This window comes from Battus philenor, unplaced genomic scaffold (assembly GCF_028537555.1).
Source record: "Battus philenor isolate CCGP_79_NKW_IND1 unplaced genomic scaffold, ilBatPhil1.0.hap1 SCAF_29, whole genome shotgun sequence".
In the NCBI taxonomy this organism is placed as follows: Eukaryota; Metazoa; Arthropoda; class Insecta; order Lepidoptera; family Papilionidae; genus Battus; species Battus philenor.
Window position 1 is genome coordinate 3,547,547 of NW_027181692.1, and position 19,659 is coordinate 3,567,205.

At 36.4% G+C, this 19,659-nt stretch overlaps 1 protein-coding gene across 1 annotated transcript; it reads right to left on the reverse strand.

The window, feature by feature from the left end:
• On the reverse strand, nucleotides 1–19,392 carry LOC137926177 (uncharacterized). The gene is made up of 9 exons (XM_068769737.1): nucleotides 18,992–19,392; nucleotides 15,988–16,103; nucleotides 15,660–15,781; nucleotides 10,858–11,024; nucleotides 8,024–8,365; nucleotides 5,941–6,111; nucleotides 5,202–5,288; nucleotides 4,318–4,581; nucleotides 1–3,578 (listed from the first exon to the last, which is right to left on the reverse strand). The coding sequence occupies exons 1-9, from the start codon at nucleotides 19,247–19,249 to the stop codon at nucleotides 3,498–3,500; spliced, it is 1,608 nt and encodes a 535-aa protein (XP_068625838.1). The 5' UTR covers nucleotides 19,250–19,392; the 3' UTR covers nucleotides 1–3,497.
• Nucleotides 19,393–19,659: the final 267 nt, after the last annotated feature.

Genomic DNA, 19,659 nt, shown 5'->3' on the forward strand with positions numbered 1-19,659 from the left:
CTATACACTCCACGGCTTTGTACACAAACATATTTAGTCTACAATAACGACTTATTTCATACAAACTATTTTACAACTAATGTAGAAAAACTAACGGATACGTCACCTCGTATTAAATTTCTGGACCACGAAGTGCACTTGAATACAAAATAACATTACTGGCTATAAAATGCCTATATTTATTACATATAACAAATTCATTACAAAATTGATCTCGAATTATGTTTGGTTTCAAATAAAAGCATTACGTCAAACGCAACATCTGCTCTTTGCATTGGACTAGTTTATAATAGACCTACCGAAACCGCTGTACCGCGCCTTAGGAGAAAGTCGAGGTAAAAAGCATGAGCACCGCCACTAAAGTTGTACTCGTCTCGCCGCGCGAATACAATGACTTCAGTAGCACAACGATCAAATTATCATATATTTGTGAAATTGACCATAAAAACATAACCGATTTGGTTATGAGCACTAGGTGCTATGAGATCTAGGTGCGTTTATTACTCTCAAAGCTTTATTTTAAATTGCAGGAAGATATAGAGCAAGTTGAATCTGATTTTAGTTTCTATCGTCTTGGGACTATTCTTGGATTTTTCTTTTGTACACCTATAAATGATCCAAAGTGTATAATGGTCTGGATAAATAAATATAAAGATATATACTATATAAGGCTGAAGTGAATGCAGGCTTCCTACCGTTCCTATTGGAATTATTCAAGAGATGCCCATGTCCAATGATGGACGTCGTAATGCTGAAATAATTCCTGTCAATTCACATGTTTCTCTGCCTTATTTCACTAGCTACAGTAACCTCTCTCTAAAACAATGTTTCCCAAAGTGTGGTCCACGACCCACGGGAGGGCAATTTTATTATCAAGGGGAGCAATTCGAAAATGAATTCTACAAACGTATGACCCTTTCGGTTTGTTATAAAAAATATCTAGTTACATAGCGAGGCGTAAAAATTATAAGAAAACGCGACATGAAAAATAGACGATTCATTCCAATAAAACAGGTTGAACATGTTAGGTAAAGTAAAACCTAGGTTACTGTGGTTATGCTTTATAGGTTTAGATATTCAACATCTTCGGTACGGCGCTTGTCGGCCACAAAACCACACACATAGCCGAGCGACAACTATTGTCTTCAACCAAAAAATTTTAACTTATCTTTGCAATTACAGTTTATTATAATAACATCAGGTAAACGTATTGCCGTTATAAGTGTGTTAAAAAGCAAGACGCGCTCCGTGTCTTAGTAGGTAAGAATCCCAGCTGTGGGCTTTCACCTGTGGCCGTGGACCTGAATAATCAACATATGTTACGTCGTAACTAAATGTAAACGTGATTCAATTGTCAAATATATTAAACAACGCTATTTGCCAGGTATTACAATACTAAGAAAATGTGTAGAAAATGTTATGAGACAAAATTAAATAACACGATAGTGCAGCGGAAAACTCAGGTCGGCGACTGTTTTTATATTTCGTCAACTAACAAGAAGCCATCACGGATTACGAATTGTCTATTTGTTATCTACATTATTGTTTTAAAATAATTTCGTTAAATTTTTAAATTATATCTAATAAGTTATTTGTTCATACTTCAATTTAATTACTTTTTTATTATTATATATTTATTTAACGTTTATAGGCGAAGCTTTTGATGTCGTGCTATGACAAGGTATACGACGTATTCGCTTGCCTAGAAGAACTCTTGTCTTGAAGACTCCCAAGTTATTATTCTATGGAAACAATGACGCTGGTAGGTTTTTCCACTCCTTATAAGCACTATAAAAGTATTAGAGAAACACTTAGTGCAGGTGTATGGAATTTCAACCATGTACGGATGTGGTGGATCCTATTATCTTGTTGTCCGATAGAAGAAAGATGAGGGGAATTATTTAATGTAAATCCGACCCACACTCTTCAAAATTAAATTCTAAGTTTATACAACATACATGTACAAACTCCAAACAAACACTTTAACATATAAATAAATGAATACATTTAAAAAACTTTTAAGTTAAACGGTTTTTGATACCCATATTGTGGTGGTTGTAGAAAAATATGTACCTAGTCCGCCATATTGGAACGGCGTCCATCTTGAATTTTAAATTTTGACATAATCATCGTGTTTTACTAGTGTAGCCCTTTCATTTGATAAGCATATTGAGGGGGTTAAAGAAAAATATGTAATTCGCCATTTTGTATCGGCGGCCATCTTAGATTTATAATGTTATTGATTTTATTATATTGTATTGTCATCTAAATTAAATGTTTGTACCAAATTTTAGATCAATCTGACAACGGGAAGGTGCGTAAATTTCAATTTCTAATTTTGATCCAAATAAATTCCGTACGGGTCGAACTAAATAAAACCGTTTAAAAAGTGACCTAAGTTACAATGCTACACAAGTGGCATTCGTGTATTTCGCGGGTGCAAATAAATATTGGTTTCGTATGTGGTTACACAAGTTTTTCATAATCTTTTCAGCTGATAAATACCCCCGCAAGCCATATGCTTTCTCCAAAGGCCACCACATGACCCGGTACGACTTGGAGTATGTCATCGGTAACCACGTTATCTACCAGCTGGTGGTCGCCATTCAAGAACCTTTTAGTCCCAACGCCACTGCCATTTCAAACGAGCAATTCTTCGAGCTTTGTTACCGACATCTTAGTATTTCTACAAATCTCCTAGAGCATAACCCCCTCCATCGCTTTCTAGGTGACCTCGAGCCCAAAGGAAGCGTTCACGTCTCGGATCTAACCTTCAGTTAATTTATTTTGCCGTATTTATCTCATTTGAATGTGCCATTTAATTATTTAGCTATTTAAGGTGAAAGATGTTGACGGCAGTTTTAGTTTAAAACTACTATATCCATCAACGTCGTTCTGAAATTATATATTTTGTAATTTTAAATAAATAAAATGTGTTTTTTACTTTGATCGCAAAATAAAAAGCTCTTTGATATATTGAGTCATTTGCATAACTAACTTAGGTATGCTAACTCATTGAAGTCGATTTCATAATTTATACGGATATATAGCAATAAGGTTCAGGAACCACATATAGTCTGCCTCCATACTTTAGCAACGTAAAGATGTAGAAAAACTACAATTTTAATTGTATTTCTGAAAATACTTAAGAATAAATCACCGACCTTAATAAAAAGCAATTACACTATTCAACGATTTGACTAATTCAACTAATGGCAGGTAAAATGACATTTCATAACGATTCGCCAAGATGGCGGCCAACGTTTGAGTCCGTCAAACGATTTATTTACCTAAAAACAATTCGCGAATTTTTTTTCAACAACCAAATCGTTACTATTTTTTAATTTACAAATATTTCATATTCAACAACACCCATATATAAACAAAATTTTTAAATTTAATGAACACATTAAACACCAAATGAAAATTAATTTTTTTGCACTTACAACACTAAACTTATATCTACAAACTCATGCAGCGATACATGTTCATACTACTCATACGAAGTAGTAGAAGGGATACATGTACCTCCACCAGGTACCATTCTTTTCCTCTGGCTCTCCCTCCAAAGAGACCTCCTGAAATAAGAAATCAATATTAAAACCTTTTTAAAATATTTTTTGTATTATATTCGCCCGACAATGCAATATTTTTAAAATAATAACTCTGCACACTGACTACGGCAGCCTGTGTGTGTCATATTAAGATTACTTATTTCAGTAAAATTATAACAATTGGAAAACGAAAAGGAAGGAAGTCCACTAGTGGAAGCAGTTTGATCTTGATGATAGTGGTGTATAAAATGTTGGTGCATCATATAACACTAAGCAATGCAAGACAGTTAATGCGAATTAAGCCTCATAACTTGATTAATTAAACGAATATATCGTTTACAGCTCATATTTGAGATAACTTTCAATTTTTTGTAAATGTTACCTTTATGGTACTTTAGTTTTAATGGCATTACAGAATATAAAGATTAACACTTAATATTTACAGATGACATAAAAAATAGATTTATATTAGTTTCAAGATGGGATTATATATATATATATATATATATATATATATATATATATATATATATATATATATATATATACATTCATATAAAAGACGACCTTGTCAAGTTTGTCGGAAGAGTCTGGTTGCAAGCCGTTTCCCATGAGTCCTATTGGAAATAGAGTCCCTGGACATACCAGTAATGAATGACCCACAGGTGAATTCTTGTGGTAATACATAGTATATTAAATGTAAAGAAAACAAAAAAGCATTTCATGGTAATATATAAAATCTATTTTCAAATTACAAGCATACCTTTGGTGTTTCTTTCTTGCTATCTGAAATCTCTTCTTTCTTACACTCTTCTGCGACTTCTTCATTCTTAACTTCCACCACGCATCTCGCTATCGTATCTTTTTGAGTTTTGACTGTAGTTTGATTTTCGTTCGTTTTGATCACTTCAACTTTTCCGTTATCTTCTCTTACTTCCACTCTATTCGCTTCTATTTCATCCTCTGTCTGTGTGCCCTGGTCTCTTGTTCGTACAATATGTTCCAATTCGGGACCGTCTTTTGAAGACTGTAACGTTGAAATAACAAAACATAGAATTAGTTTTAATTTATGACGATCTTTGTCGGAATTAAGCTTATATATCTATTACATGCGAAGAAGTTATGGGTGACGGTGGAGAGAATTCTGTGTTACAAAACTGTGTGAGCTACTAGTTACTGCCATAGTTACAGAAGATATCTCAAGTAAACTGATATTTAGTTAATTCAAAAACTAACGGTAACCACAATGATTTCACATTGTTCAACGCCCTACAAGTGTTCCGGTAGAGCGAAAGAGAAAGACGGTAAGAGTGAGAGCCAGAGATAGAGCGAAAGAGAGAGCAAGAGTTTTAATTTTAATAAATAACAGACAGTTTCTATTGTTAGGAACACGAACCTGTACGCGTTGCAAAGGTCCGCTCTCAAAATGGACAGTCGATATTTTTAAGGTCCTATTGGAAATCTTTAGGGAACACTATGTCCAACAGTGGACTTTCTATGGCTAAAAGTATGGTGAATAGATAGGCATGAATTGTTGAAGATTATATAGCCTTTTTATATCAATCAGGATCGATAGATGAAAAATCGTTGCTTGTAAATACATCCTTATACGCAAGAAAAAAAAGATGAGGTTCTAAGACACCTCACCTCCATATCCTGCTCACTTATTTGCTTCGAGGAATTCTCCTGTTCGTTCACCAGCTGCGGATCGAACGGCGTGAAGTCAGGCATCTCCTGAAAGTGATGAACTTGTTTAGAAGACAACATAAATCTGCATCACTGATACCTTGTGATTGGATTCATTGTATCATTTAAAATGCCGTATGTATTGTCCACCGATGACATAAAAACATAATAATTAAGGACGCTTATCAGAGGAGAGATTTTTCATACTTGAGCAGTGAACTCATTAGATGAGATATATATATATATATATATTATTTCCTATCACATTTACAACTGCTTAATTCAGTCGACCATTACACCAAGTGCAAAAAGAATATATTTAGTAATATAATAACATTATTGTTTAGCATTTTAGTATGTTATGCAAGGCATAGGCTTTCCTCAAATGATCATCACGGCCGGTATGGCGTAGCCTGCACACAGCGATTGCCTATATCATCTATGCCTATATATATGACTATATCATCGATGCACCTATCACCAATTCTACTTTTCGAACTACGTCGTTCATCTTGGTTCTTCGGAAAATTTCTTCACTTCAGCATGGCCCTTTCCTTTGCTCTCTGGAAAACCGTAACCCATTCAAGTTTCTTCTATCATAAGCTATAGCGAATCATAATCGACTACTAGCGCCATCTATTGCCGACATCCCAAGCCGTAGTTTTTCCGACAAAATGTACAATGTTAGTATGTTTCGTACCTGATCGTGCGGTGGGGTATCGGCGGCCCAGTTGCGGTAGCGGGCAGCGGCAGTGCGCATGCGTGCGAGGTACCCCGGTGCTGCTCTGCCCGAAGCCCATGCCGCGACGCCTCCTGGAAGTCCACCTGCCGCTGGTTCATCGTAGTACGTTAATACGAACTCCATGCCCGGCTGAAAGCAACATACATACACGTTACTTTTACTTGAAGTGGACGAGGGCAGGGCCTTAACAAGTGTATCTTACATCCGTTCAGAACAAGCCCAAATATTTCACGAAATCAATTATTTTCATTAATTCATATTAAAATTATAAAGTTAATATGATTATTGATAGATATAATTATAAATAGTGACATTTACCGTCTTGTTTTAACATATTTATTAATTTAGTTATTGATGATTCAAAGTGAAAAATAAAGACAATAAATAAACACTCGTGGTGTTTTTGTGATGGTGCTAGACTACGATGATCTATCGTCTGATCCGCTGACCAAATGTAATCTATCTTTACTCACCCTAAATATTTAATAATATGTTTCAATATTTGATGAAAATAACACATAGTCAAGTTTGCGAGAATTCGCTGAAGACTTTTGCCTAACATATTTCCCTTTTTATTTCATTTAACATACCAATACATTTTACCAGATATTTATTATACACAATTCAAATCAAAGTCCGCTTTTTGATTTTTGTGTGACGTTATATCAACAATTTTTTGCTTCCACCCCAGCTAATGAAAAGGACGATACTTTAAGACAATCAGGTACGCCTTACATTTGGTTTCTTGTAAAGAAAATTAATGTGTTCTTGGATTTTTAAAAAGAGCAAGTGTAGAGTTCTAGACGCTTATTTTCGGCGCATATCTACCTTCGGAACGCGGTGGTAGAATACATATAAATGTCGTGCCACCGTAAAGTTTTTGATTTATTTAATTGATCCCGTCACAGCCGTATCCTTATATGCAACTATCTGCGTCAAACGATAACTGCAATCTGCAAGGACAATCTACCACTAGTGCCATCTATCGTCATCTAAAGTAACATAGTTCCTTTATGTGTGTGTATATATGAGAGATGAGGGGAATAATATATAGTTAATGAAAGCACTTTTTTACTAATTGATAAACTAATGTTTACGTACTCGCCTAGATATTGTAATATAATTTGACCTATATAACCAACATATACATTCAACTGACAACGACAAAACTACATATATAGACAGTTAATTAGTCTCAAATTCTATTGTCTCATATGAAGTTTTTGCTGTTAGCCTTGCGGCTTTTACAGCTTCATCGGAAAGGTCGAAATCCGCGTGTGGACGGAGCCGGGGGGCCCCGCACGAAGCTAGGACCCCGCCCGCGGGCCCGCCGTGCGCAGACCCGATAGTCAGCGGGGTGACCAGCCGTTTGGCAAAGAACATACGCTGCCGGTTCTTTTGCGTCGGCCGTACGAGTGCAATCCTGGGTGTCGTGATCGCTCAGACATTTGACGCACCTCGGACGTGCGTAACAATTACGGACAGAATGCTCGTACAGTTGACAGCGATGACACTGTCCAATTACACCCTTCTTGTGAGGAGCTTCGAAAGTGAGGCCTGTGAGGGAGCAGATCCTCCTGACCTCAAATATCTTTCTCTCAGGGGTGAGCTCGATGGTGAGCATCACCAGGGGAATTGGTTTCTTAGTGCGAGAGCTGGACACGCGCTTCGCACTATCGAAATATTTTGCTGCTTTAAATCAGCGAGTATGTCATCCGTGGAGATTTCCACCGGGAGGCCTCGGCCTACGACGCGGAGTAGTCGTTCCTCGGATAGGGCATAAGTGTGGAGCGAGAGTCCCACTGCCCTAAGGTGGCGTGTTAAAACGAGAGGAAGGGAGGTGATTCGTCATCCGAGTCATCTACTCCGTGTCAAATGATAGTGTGAGCCAATATACTACAAGCGCCATCTATCGACACCAATTAATTTTAAATCTTATATATAAATATGTATGTAATTGATGTTTTTTATAAGCGCATGAAAGCTAGGATAACTCAAAAATAAAAAAAATGTTTTAATTATTAAAAAAAATGAACGGTACCTTATCAACGCCTTGCGTGGTTTTAACAACCATGTGACTCCAATATTCAAGCACTCTGATCGCGTGCTTCGTCTCTGGGACGTCTGGATGTTCGCAAGACCGCGATACGATGATGTACACCTTGTTGTCCACGACGAGGTCGCTTTTCCCGTCTTCCTCCATCGCGTAGTTCTCCATACTTTTCCGTTTCGCTTTCGCGTGCACGTTCGTGGGCTGGTCCGGGTCCACTTGCGGCGCTGCGGGCGCGTCGCTGCGTACTTTTTCTTCGATGACGTGCTCACCAAGTGCGTCGAACTCCTTGTGTCGACGAATATATACGTAGTCACGATTCGCGAATAATCTCTGAAGGTTAATTTAATTTTAACGTTATTAGACTGGCAACACTGGAAAGATTTCATCTTATTTTTAAAGTTACAACGGAACATTGATTAGATGACGTGACAATGAGCGGGATACATCGTTCAACCGACGGCGCCGAAATATTCTCGAGTGACCGCTCTGATTCCGAGGTCGAGGAGAGAAGTGGCGAATGAGGAGATAACCTGCGCCCTATATTCCTTGGGTATTGTAAAAAAAGTGGCGCAGATCACAATAAATAGAAATAACATTCAACTCTAAGGGTCGGTAAGTAAAAAGTAATAATGGCAAAATAAAGACTGGTTTTCAACTATAATTGTAAAACTTTAAATAAAATGTATTATATAAACACGGGTAGAATTGTGATCAGGTAATGTACATGAAGGAATTGACATTTACTCGAAAAGTAACGTCGCTGTCACACAAATAGCAGTGGTCTCCAAAAAACGGGGACCATATACATACAAATAACATAAACATATAAATAATAAGCGGCGACAGACTGAGTTCACTCTGAGTTTGGCACTAATTGGTTTAACATAACTCCTGAAGATGCCCCGTGGAGGGGTGAAACACGTGTTGAGTGATTTGGCGGTGGCAATTGTGTGATTCGCATTGTTTGCCGCATACGCATTTATCAGCGGACTGGCGGGCGGTGCACTTTGTTGCACGACTACCACTGCATGTGCGGAGGTGGCTAAATATTGGTCCTTTTCTTACTTAGAATGGACTTCCGCAAGATAACGTCTGATTCCATTAAATATATACATACAACATAGTCGAGTTCGCGAGAAGTCGCTGACGCGGGCAGCGAAAGACAAGTCAGACAACCTTTAGGGAGGCCTATATCTTTGAACGTTTATCAACTGATATAATGATGAAATCATTTACTGTTGCATCTCATACTTTATTATACGTCCATAAAAACTTTGACCGAATTTCTAAGTGCAATGAGACGTATTTAATGTCAAAAACAATAACAAAATTTTGTTTACCTAAATCTCGACAGACTCGGATGAAGCTGAATGTAGATTACTTTCAGAAAGGTTTTATTACAAATCTAAGAGGCTAATCTATGTCCAATAGTGGACATCTTATAGCTAATAATGATAGGATCCCCGATAATGTTAACAATTACTAGATTTTTAAAAAAAAAAACTGCTAATTCTTTTATTCAAAATTGGAACTTTTAACAGAACTCTTACTGAATATAAACTTGTGATCTTGTTATGTTTGATTGTTAAATGCTACTACACTTTAAATGACTTCACAGAAGATAGCGCACCTTGGGAATGTATGTATGTATTCAAGGCTATTTCAATGATAAATAAAAATGCTATTTATTTATTTTTTAATTATTATATGTCGTCATGCTTGTTTTCTATTGCCCGTTCGTCTCAGATCTGAGGCATTAATGAACCAAACAGGAAGTATTGCTCTTGACGCAATAATATCTTATCTTAATTAATGAGAATAGATTACCTCTCATAAAGAATATTTGAATTTACTGTAAACTTCACATATTCTGTGACATTAAAATTAATGTTATCATAACTGAGAAAACTATATATTCTTTTAGTAAATATTTTCATTTTAAATATTAGAACCTAGTTAATTAAGTATATCTAGATAATTGGTAAAATGAATAATACGAAACTCTAAAAGCATTAAGAAATTTAGTTCATTACGTAAGAAAAGGACCAATATATAGCTACTTTCGCACATGCAGTCGTGCAGAGTCACTTAGTGTTTGGCACTGATCGGTGTAACATAACTCCTGAAGATGCCCCGTGGAGGGGTGAAACATGTGTTGAGTGATTTGACGGTGGCAGTTGTGTAATTCCCATTGTTTGCCGCATGCGCATTTATCAGCGGGCTGGCGGGCGGTGCACTTTATTGCACGACTACGACTGCATGTGCGGAAGTAGCTATATATTAGTCCTTTTTTTACTTAGAATGGACTTTCGCAAAATAACGCCTGATTCCGTTAAATATTTAGGTTATTACGATTTAAAATTGTAACATCACAAATTGTGTATATTGGAGGTTTAATCACCAATATACAGGTATTTGTGGAGTTAGTTAAATTTCATTGTTACACCACCCATTTTTTAATTGTCATATATTGTGTACTTAAACGTATTTAAAACAATTAATTTTCTTTATATTCATACTACTTCGTGGAATTCATCATCATGTCAGGCGGTGCACGTCCACAAGAACGCATCCTTAGCCACCCCCCCCCCCTCCTAAAGATCACAACGGTTATAGCGATGTTCCTATAACATCGGGTATAACCATACCCGATGTTATAGGAACATCGCTTCCCTTTTAGAAGACGAGGAGAGGCGCCACATTTTCGTGCGGCTTAGCCATAAGATCGTCAGTGATGCAATAAAACCAAATGAGAAGCTCATGGTTGCCAATCGAGAATCTTTCTACCATTTATGTAATAAAAGCCTGTCGTGAGAACTTACCGGCCAAAGCACCTCCCAGTGCAAGACAGCCTGCCCGTGGACACCCAGGGCAGAGCGCTGGACCACGGCGAGGGCCGCCACGGCTGCGTCCCACACCCGCCTGTACGCGCCGTCCAGTTGCACTGCAGCGAAGTCACGTGCGTTCACCTCTGAATACCTCCCGTACACTGGAACATAGAACGAAGGCCTTAGAAACTTGGTACTGGAGTTCAGGGTCAGACTAAACATTTACTCTCAAATTTTAATACACTTTTGGCTACGTTATCGTATCTAGCTCATGGTTTAAAGCTATCCCAACTAATTTCTTTTACTATATCTCTTTCTCTTAATATGTAGTTGAAAAAAAAATTGTTTGTTATGCCTTATAACAGGGCTACTTAATCTATTTTCATCCACGACATCATATAAATGAAAGATAAATCAATATTTTTTGATAATTTATTTATTAGGTAACAATATACATATAAAAATATATAGTTTTATGTGTCAGAATATTAAGAATATTATAAGTCTTATAATATTTCCACTATTGCGACAAGTATATTTTTTTTATCATAAACTATATTTAATGGAATCAGACTCTGTGTTTGGCACTAATCGGTGTAACATAACTCCTGAAGATGCCCCATGGAAGGGTGAAACACGTGTTGAGTGATTTAACGGTGGCGGTTGTGTAATTCGCATTGTTTGCCGCATACGCATTTATCAGCGGGCTGGCGGGCGGTGCACTTTGTTGCGCGACTACCACTGCATATGCGGAAGTGGCTAAATATTGGTCCTTTTCTTAATCATAAACTATATCCGAGTTCTTCCAATGATATGTTCGCCTTCGATTTGTATATGTTATACAGAGTAATTGGTTTTAGGTGTACAGCTATATAAAGGTGAATGTAAAACTCATATATCGAGAAAAATCTTTAAAGTTTTTACACCTATTCACAATCACACTGTATAAAGTGATCACTCTGAAATATGTTTCACTAATTTATTTTTTCTATTGGAATGCGACAGAAAAAATTTTTCTAGCTCTCGCAACTTTTAAAATAGTTTTGGTTTTTTGAAAAACTTGTTCTGTATTTTTTTTAGGGCCCCGCTATTGGAGGTCTCGTACCCCTATCTTTGGGATGGACAGGGTCGTTTTATTTCATTTATTAATTTCTTTTTTCACATTACTTTCATTTGCGCGCTCTTCTTGCATTCTTTTTATAACCTTTCATACTTCATGTTTATTTCCACATTTCTTCTGCCTTTCTCTTTAATTCCTCACCTCATTCCTCAGTTTTATATTTCCTTATTTTATTTTAAACACTTTGTTCTATATACATTTCATTTTCATTGTTTACACTTATTCTTATTTTTAACTTTAATTTCTACTGATTGCTTTTTCTGCAATTGTCCTGCAAAGTTTGAGGAATATTGGTCTCTTTATATTGTCTACTCAAAATTGAGAGAATATCTATCTTAGCTCCTATTATATCCCTTTCTTAAATTAAAGTAAAAATATAAGTAAAGATAAAAAATTAATTAAAGTAAAGATATACATATACAGGGATACACATAATTAAATTAAAGTAAAGATATACATGTACAGGGCTGATCGGAAATAAGCCAAAGCTTTTACACCTATTTCCAATCTTACTGTATAAAGTTATCACTGTGAAATATATTACTCGTGGGTCGCCTCTAGAGAATCATTCAGCCACAACGGCCATCAGTTACACGAAAGATATGCCCAGCTCACTGCTATTTGAGACGAGCAACTCTTGGAGTTACGTTAGTGAACTTGACTCTTATGCGCATCTCCTCATTTCTCTTTCCATCTCGGAATGAGAAAAAGTAAAAACAATGTCAATTTAAAGTGACCCTAATTTAATGAAAATTTTTCGCCGACGCTACTCTGTACAATCAACTGAAAAACTTATTTTACCGTGGAATGTTTATACATTAATTATATAATATATGTAGTATATACCTTCACTTTCAGAGCTTTTCTATTTAAAGATTTTGTATGTTTTAGTCTTTTAAAAAATCTGTGATCAAACATTGGTTGCTTGTTGTTACTAGATTATTGTAAATTTCTCAGTATGAAGCTAAACAGTTTTACATCCCCCTTTTGAATATTCGACTTCATTCCGTGGATGGGTCTGTATTCAAAAAAAGTGTTGTACATACTACCTGTACTAAAATAAAATAAAAACCGTTAATGGCGGACTCGATAATATTAAACAATTATTTATTCACCATCTCTATCTAACGACGACATCAAAACTGTTTGTTCTGTCTCGTGCTCGAGGTGAGATCACGATAAAACTCCAGAGACAAGGTCACAGTTCAATAGAAATTATAATACTAGCGGTTTAGTAACACGTTTCCACATTTTAAAGCTGTGACAAGCAAAGAAATCATTTGATAAAAAGCTAATTTATGTATACATAGATGTCCATCCTTTTATATACTACCTTCTCATAGCTTAGCCGTGTGATCACGTGGCCATAGGCGTACAGCCTTTAGGAAGGTGAATGTATAGATCCTTTCGATATTAATTACTACACAATATACTATTTTCGAAAAATCGATGATATCAATGTTAATAATAATTATTGTTTACTATATGTAGAACTTGTACTGCCAGAAAGTTATTGGCACGCTGTAATATAAAAAAAAAATTCCCATATTTTACTCTCATTAGGGTGTGTGCATTCGTTTTTACAATTATTTCTTTTATTTCCGTTTTTTTTTTCGCGTTTTTGTATGTCAGCGTTTACGAGGTCCCTTAGAAACTAACTAACTAACCTTCACCTCTGAGTAGTTCCCGACAGTAAGAATGAGGTGAAGCCTAGTTTTTGCATTTTGAGATGCCTATAATTATGACCCCGGTTGTCATATACGAACATTTCGTGTTTTGGTATCTGCCTCTACGCATCCTAAGTAGTCTTGTTCTTCCGCCCTATCATACCTCACCGCCATGGCGTGAGAAAAATAAATAATGTAACATATTTCAGAGTGATCATACAGGTTGATTGGAAATAAATGTAAAAGCTTTTTATTGACAAATTGATTAAACATTCACTCCTCTTAAGTTACGTCCAACTTAAGGGAAGATGCAGTTACATAACTTAACTCGAAAGTTACCTCAGGAACCTTGAATCGGAGAAAAACGAAATCGTTCCAATATGTTCCTCTGTTTTATTTACGCCTAACAAGTAAATATCCTGTTCTAAAATAGCTAAGTATTTTCTTCTACATTGTCTTCATGTGTCATGACCTCTCACCTTCATAGAGCTGGATAACCTTCCTGTTCCTATAAAAGATATCTATGGAGGATATACCATAATCGCCTCGTATAGAAGGCGAGCTGGCGATCGCAGTGTAGTGTTGTGGGAAGACAGAGGATGCTACTGCGCAATTCTATATAGTTATTACACAGAGTGTAAATTATAAAAGATTTTATTCCGGGAATTGAACCCGCAACCTACAATCACAAGTCTACGTCCTCTATCGCTGAGATACCACTAGAGATGGGTAGTGCGCTAGGTAAAGCCAAGAAAGATTTATAACTTTGCGAAAGATATAATCACTCTCTAGCTCGCGTGTGTTTCAACTATATTTCTATACCTTACTTAAGATTCAATTTTCGTGATGGGTATGGGTATCAGGTCGATGCTTTGGATTACATACAGAGACGAGCCAAGAGGCTGATTGGTAACGTTGCTTTAGTCAGCACTAAGCTTCACACCTTGGAGCACCGTCTAAAATTTGCCAGTTTATCTTTATTCTATAGACTTTTTTTATTAATTATAATTTGTATCGCTATTTTTTTAACAATATTTTTTTCGCTTTTACTAAGCGCAGACAGTTGAGAGAAGGTTGCCGCATTTGATACGGATCTTTCTTTTCCCAGCTGCGAGACACGACAGCGTTTTATAATTTTTACAATTTTTTTTACACAATTTTTTCTTATGGGTAAATACAGCTAAAATGTATACATATTAACAATAAAATTTGTAAGTTTTACTCAATTATATATTAGTTGGTACATTAATTTATTTCAAGTCGCTGCCCAAGCGCTACAGATCATTAAATGCCATGAGGTTTAGGGCAATGTGCCGGGCCAACTCATCAAAAGATTCTGCAATATATTTTTTCTTGAGAAGGTCCGGTAAGTTGAACGGAGTTATAATAAAGTTTTCACAAAAGGTCACGTGGTCACGTCTTTTGGATGCGAATCGGGAGCAGTGTCTGAGTAGGTGATGAGAAGTCTGTACTGTGGAGTCGTCACATGGGCAAGTCCCGTTGTCGATTATTTTAAAACGGTGCAGGTACTGCTTGCAGTACCCGTGCCCGCTTAGTAGTTGTGTGAGATGGAAAGATGTCTTGATGAGTTTTCGCAGTTTGTTTATGTCTATTCTATAGACTGCGTACGGATTCGCGACATTCCTTCCACCCGCACAAAGAGTTTTGATAATACTTTTATAATGTGAATAGCCAAGGAGTGGAACAATCTACCAGCCTCATTGTTTCTGGACAATTATAACTTAGGAATCTTCAAGACAGGAGTAAATGGGTTTCTTCTGGGCAAGCATGTACCATCATTGGCCTCGTCGTCGCTTAAGATCAAGCGAGACAGACGTCAAATGCTTCGCCTATAAAGGATAAAAAAATCCGCAGGAATATGTTACTTTCGTTCGTCTACTAATCTCCTCCTTGATTCGATTTCGTCCAGAAATCCCAAGAATAGTTCTGAGATTAGTATACAGGTATTTGCATAGAGAGCGTATTAAAAAGTTAGTTAAGAAACTTACCCTTGTAAGCGTACAGTCCTTGGCCCGGTTTGTACTCTTTCCGCCATATGATGACGTCCTCAGCTTCCATGAACGGAACCCAGCCGTCTGAAGATTGGGAGGCGGGGCGGCCATCTTTGCAGCTGTGGAGACAGAAGTAGATAAGTTACTTTCCCAATCCAACTCGGGCATCAGGGAAGCGCCGAATTATCAGTCTTTGTTCAGTTTCTTTTGCTGGTGATGCCATGTGGGTATGAGATATTGTTATTGACGATGGGAGTTATAAGAAAGGTCTACAGCACTCAGAGAGCAATGGCAGGGAAGTTCCAAAAACCAACGACATACGTACTCACAATACTGCACGCGGTTCTGCCTCTTGTCTATGACTATCCTTTTCCCGCACCGCGTGCACTGCAACGTGGACTTCACGAGGTCCTTTGTAACGTCCAGCTCTTTCAACAGGCTCTGGAAAAGATGTTTCATTAAGATGTCGTCCTTAAAAATAAGTAAGAATAATTAAATAGCTTAGTGTGACAAGATGGTTTGTCTAAGATCATGATGATCACCATTAAGATACTTCAATGCTGATTATAAACATCTCAGAATTTTTAGAAACTTTTGGTATATATATGCGTACATATATATACACACACATGTATATATATTCTTTTAGATCGGATATTTATTAACTTTGTATGATTCATTTATTTTGTCATAATACCTCTGAGGGCGATCGCGGAAAGTGTAATGCAGTATGACAACGAGGGTAAGAGAGGTTTAGTTCCCTGAAATTCCATAGTATATATCTTTAGCGACTATCGGTTCATATTTACCTTATTATTTATAAGAATGACAAGATCAGAAGACAGGAAATTATGAATAAGCCATAAAGATTCACCACAGTGCTACCTAAACTGCTGTACCGCGCCAAGGACATGCGCGGGGCAAGACGGAGGGATATTATATCTGCCGCAACGTTCCGACAGTCCGCCGTCAACGCTCGTTACGGCGGCCCTCGCGTCGGTGCATGCTTATTGATATATAAACAAGGTCATTAATAAGGCTGGGAGCACACTATACATCTCTAGAGTTTGCAACAGTTACATTAATTTTTGTTTTTTTTTTTATACACTGGGTCATGGGTAGTCAAGGAATACAGTTATCACAAGACCGGTCATGGTGGTGATCTTTGAAGGAAGCCTATTCCTTGTAGTGGGTGTCTATTGGCTGATATGATGAAGATGTCATATATACACCTATGCCCCGATTTACACGGTACTTGTTTTACACGTTTTCGCTTTTACACGGTTTTCCAAATAAGTTTTTGTTTATTTTAATAACCAATTTTATTACCATCTCTCAAAATGTAAATATTTCTGCTTCAAACATCGAATCGGCACAAATAACTTTGAGTGATGAAAGTGAATTCCAACCTCGAAGTGATTCAAATCAATTCCGAAAAAAAGAATGAGAGTAATTTCTTTTCTGTTCTTTTGTGTAATGTATTGTAATTAAATAAAAAAAAAACAGTATTTTCATAAGATATTAAATATTTTAACTTGTCAGTGCATTTTTTTGCTTCTGTGTACACCTAAAATAATTGAAAAAATTACAACTGTTCAATAGAAAAATCATGCATTTTCTGCAAGTTTTTCGATTTACACAGTTTTGACTTGAAAATTTTTAATTTTTGATTTACACATTTTTCTCGGGAATGTATCTACCGTGTAAATCGGGGGATAGGTGTACTTTGTATCTTTAATAATGACCACTTATATATCATGAGACATATGCCACAAGAGACAAATTAGTAATATATGTGACTTCTTTAAGGTACTAAGAAAATATTTTAATAGTCTATAAGAGGGCATAAATAAATGTAATTTGTCGTCACATACACAACTGTATTAATAGCCCTAAATCCACCATAATTTCTTATCCATTTAAAGTGCTGTCTGAGATACAATTATGTAGCTAACAGCATGTAAAAAAAATCTAAATATGTTTACTGTAATAAATTCATCAAGTAATTGTTTCATTTTATCTGCAGCCTCTAGCATATTCATGTTACTAAAACAGGGACAACATTGTCATTAGCCACGTCCGTGAACCAATTAGGACATAGGAAATTAGAAAGGTGTGTTCACATTACACTGTACATGTAAGTCCGAATCCAATTACATGAGGATCACTGCGAAAGTCTGAATTCAAAGTCAGAATTTTTACAGACCGCTCATAACTGCTGATGTTAAAATATAGCAATGCCACTAGGTAACCACAGCACTGTTCCTAGGTGATTTTATAAGCATAATAAATGCGGCCGCTGCCATAACTCGTAGGATAGTAAAAGGTCCCTCTTCAGCAGTATGGTGATATTACTAGCCCTTAATATGCACACAGTTAAATCTGGGTTGATATACACATACATGGTATATAAATTTAAGAGATAAACCTGAACATCTATTTTGAGATAACCTCTTCACACCCCAATCTTCACATAGCAAATGCATCTCCCAATTTCCTCTGCACCTTCCTCAAGACCAGGAAAAAGCATCTTAAAATCATCTTCACAGATCCCATCTCAGGGTTTCCATGACCCAAGCACCACTAACACCACATATGCTACAATCACTCACAACAGTGTAAACATTGGTCTCACTATATCAACAACCACTCCACCTGTGAGACATTGCAAACATGAATGCATACAAAGTAACAAAATCAGACATCACACATTGCACAATCCGATTCATATCCTAGGTAGCTGTCTGTCCTCGCCTCCATGTACAGAGAGAGCAATCCATGGTAGAACCCATACACTACCTCAGATTGCTGAGTGGTTCCCATATCATCATCAAATATCTTAACAATTGTTGACTCTTTATTGTCTTAATACATATATACTTAAACAAAGAGATTTTTGCCTGTATATTTATTATTGTATTTAAATATTTGAGCTATATTTATTTTTAATACACTCACAATATAATTTTAGAAAATTATGATAATACATACACCAACTACTAATTATTTTATAAGCTGCATATCTATATTATTTTATTATGGAAAACTTTTTTTTATCAATATGATCCAAGGGTCTTAGAGGCATGGGTCAGATATCTGAAACTGGTTGGGTGTAAATTCCTATTGATTATTTACTTATTAGTAGCTCATTCAAGCTACTTCCATATTTATTTACAAAAAAAAATATTTCAAGTAAATGTAATTCGAAATTTTTGATCTTTGACAATAAAACAAGCTAAAAGTTATTAAAAAGTTGGAACACTACTGCTACAGTGTGCACCTAGCCTTATATTGACATAAATGACCTTGAGCAATGGAATTCTCCATACCTCCAGCTCGGCGTCTGTAATTCCGTTGTTACAGTCAGTGGCCTCGCCACGGCTGTGATAAGCAGCCGTAGCTGAGATCAACAGAGTTCTTCGAGGTTTGAAAAACGTCTGTCTAAAGCATTGTAGGACTTCTATCACCGCGCGCTCCCGCCGACAGCGTCGCACCACAGAACTGAATATGTAACCACGAGTCCAGGCACTCCATAGTTTTTTAACACTGATATCTTTAAATAAAATTGATCTAAACGATGAAGACATACCGGCTAGACTCTTCCCGGTTTGCCTTTTTTATTGTTATGCGTTAAGGTTTAAAGAAGTCGCAGACCAATGCATTTTACACTCTATAAATAGCTTGTTAACATTATTAATCGTCAGGTGAGATATAATAGGCTATAGTAATATTATAACCTCTCAAGTTTAAATTGATAATACGAGTTGACAGATTAGTATAATGTTGTCATGCGCGAATTATGTAATCGCACATGTGTATTCCTGACAGATCAATGGCAGCAAACTATAAAAAAACTAAGTTACTTAAATAAATTAATTTTTTACTTACAATTAAATTAAAGAGGAGCGCATAGGGTGAAAAGCTTTGGGTAAACCCTACATCTAGTTCTAGATGTAAGGCGCTAGACTATTAGAATATAATATAATTGTATTTGTAT

What these genes read in the sequence shown, in the direction of transcription:
- LOC137926177 (XM_068769737.1), bottom strand. Translation starts at nt 19,249, where the DNA reads ATGTCTTCATCGTTTAGATCAATTTTATTTAAAGATATCAGTGTTAAA. An exon ending in ACTGGGAGGTGCTTTGGCCG is followed by an intron (nt 8,366 to 10,857) that starts GTAAGTTCTCAC and finishes ATTAACCTTCAG; the next exon opens with AGATTATTCGCGAATCGTGA. An exon ending in TAAGTGAGCAGGATATGGAG is followed by an intron (nt 4,582 to 5,201) that starts GTGAGGTGTCTT and finishes TCAACGTTACAG; the next exon opens with TCTTCAAAAGACGGTCCCGA.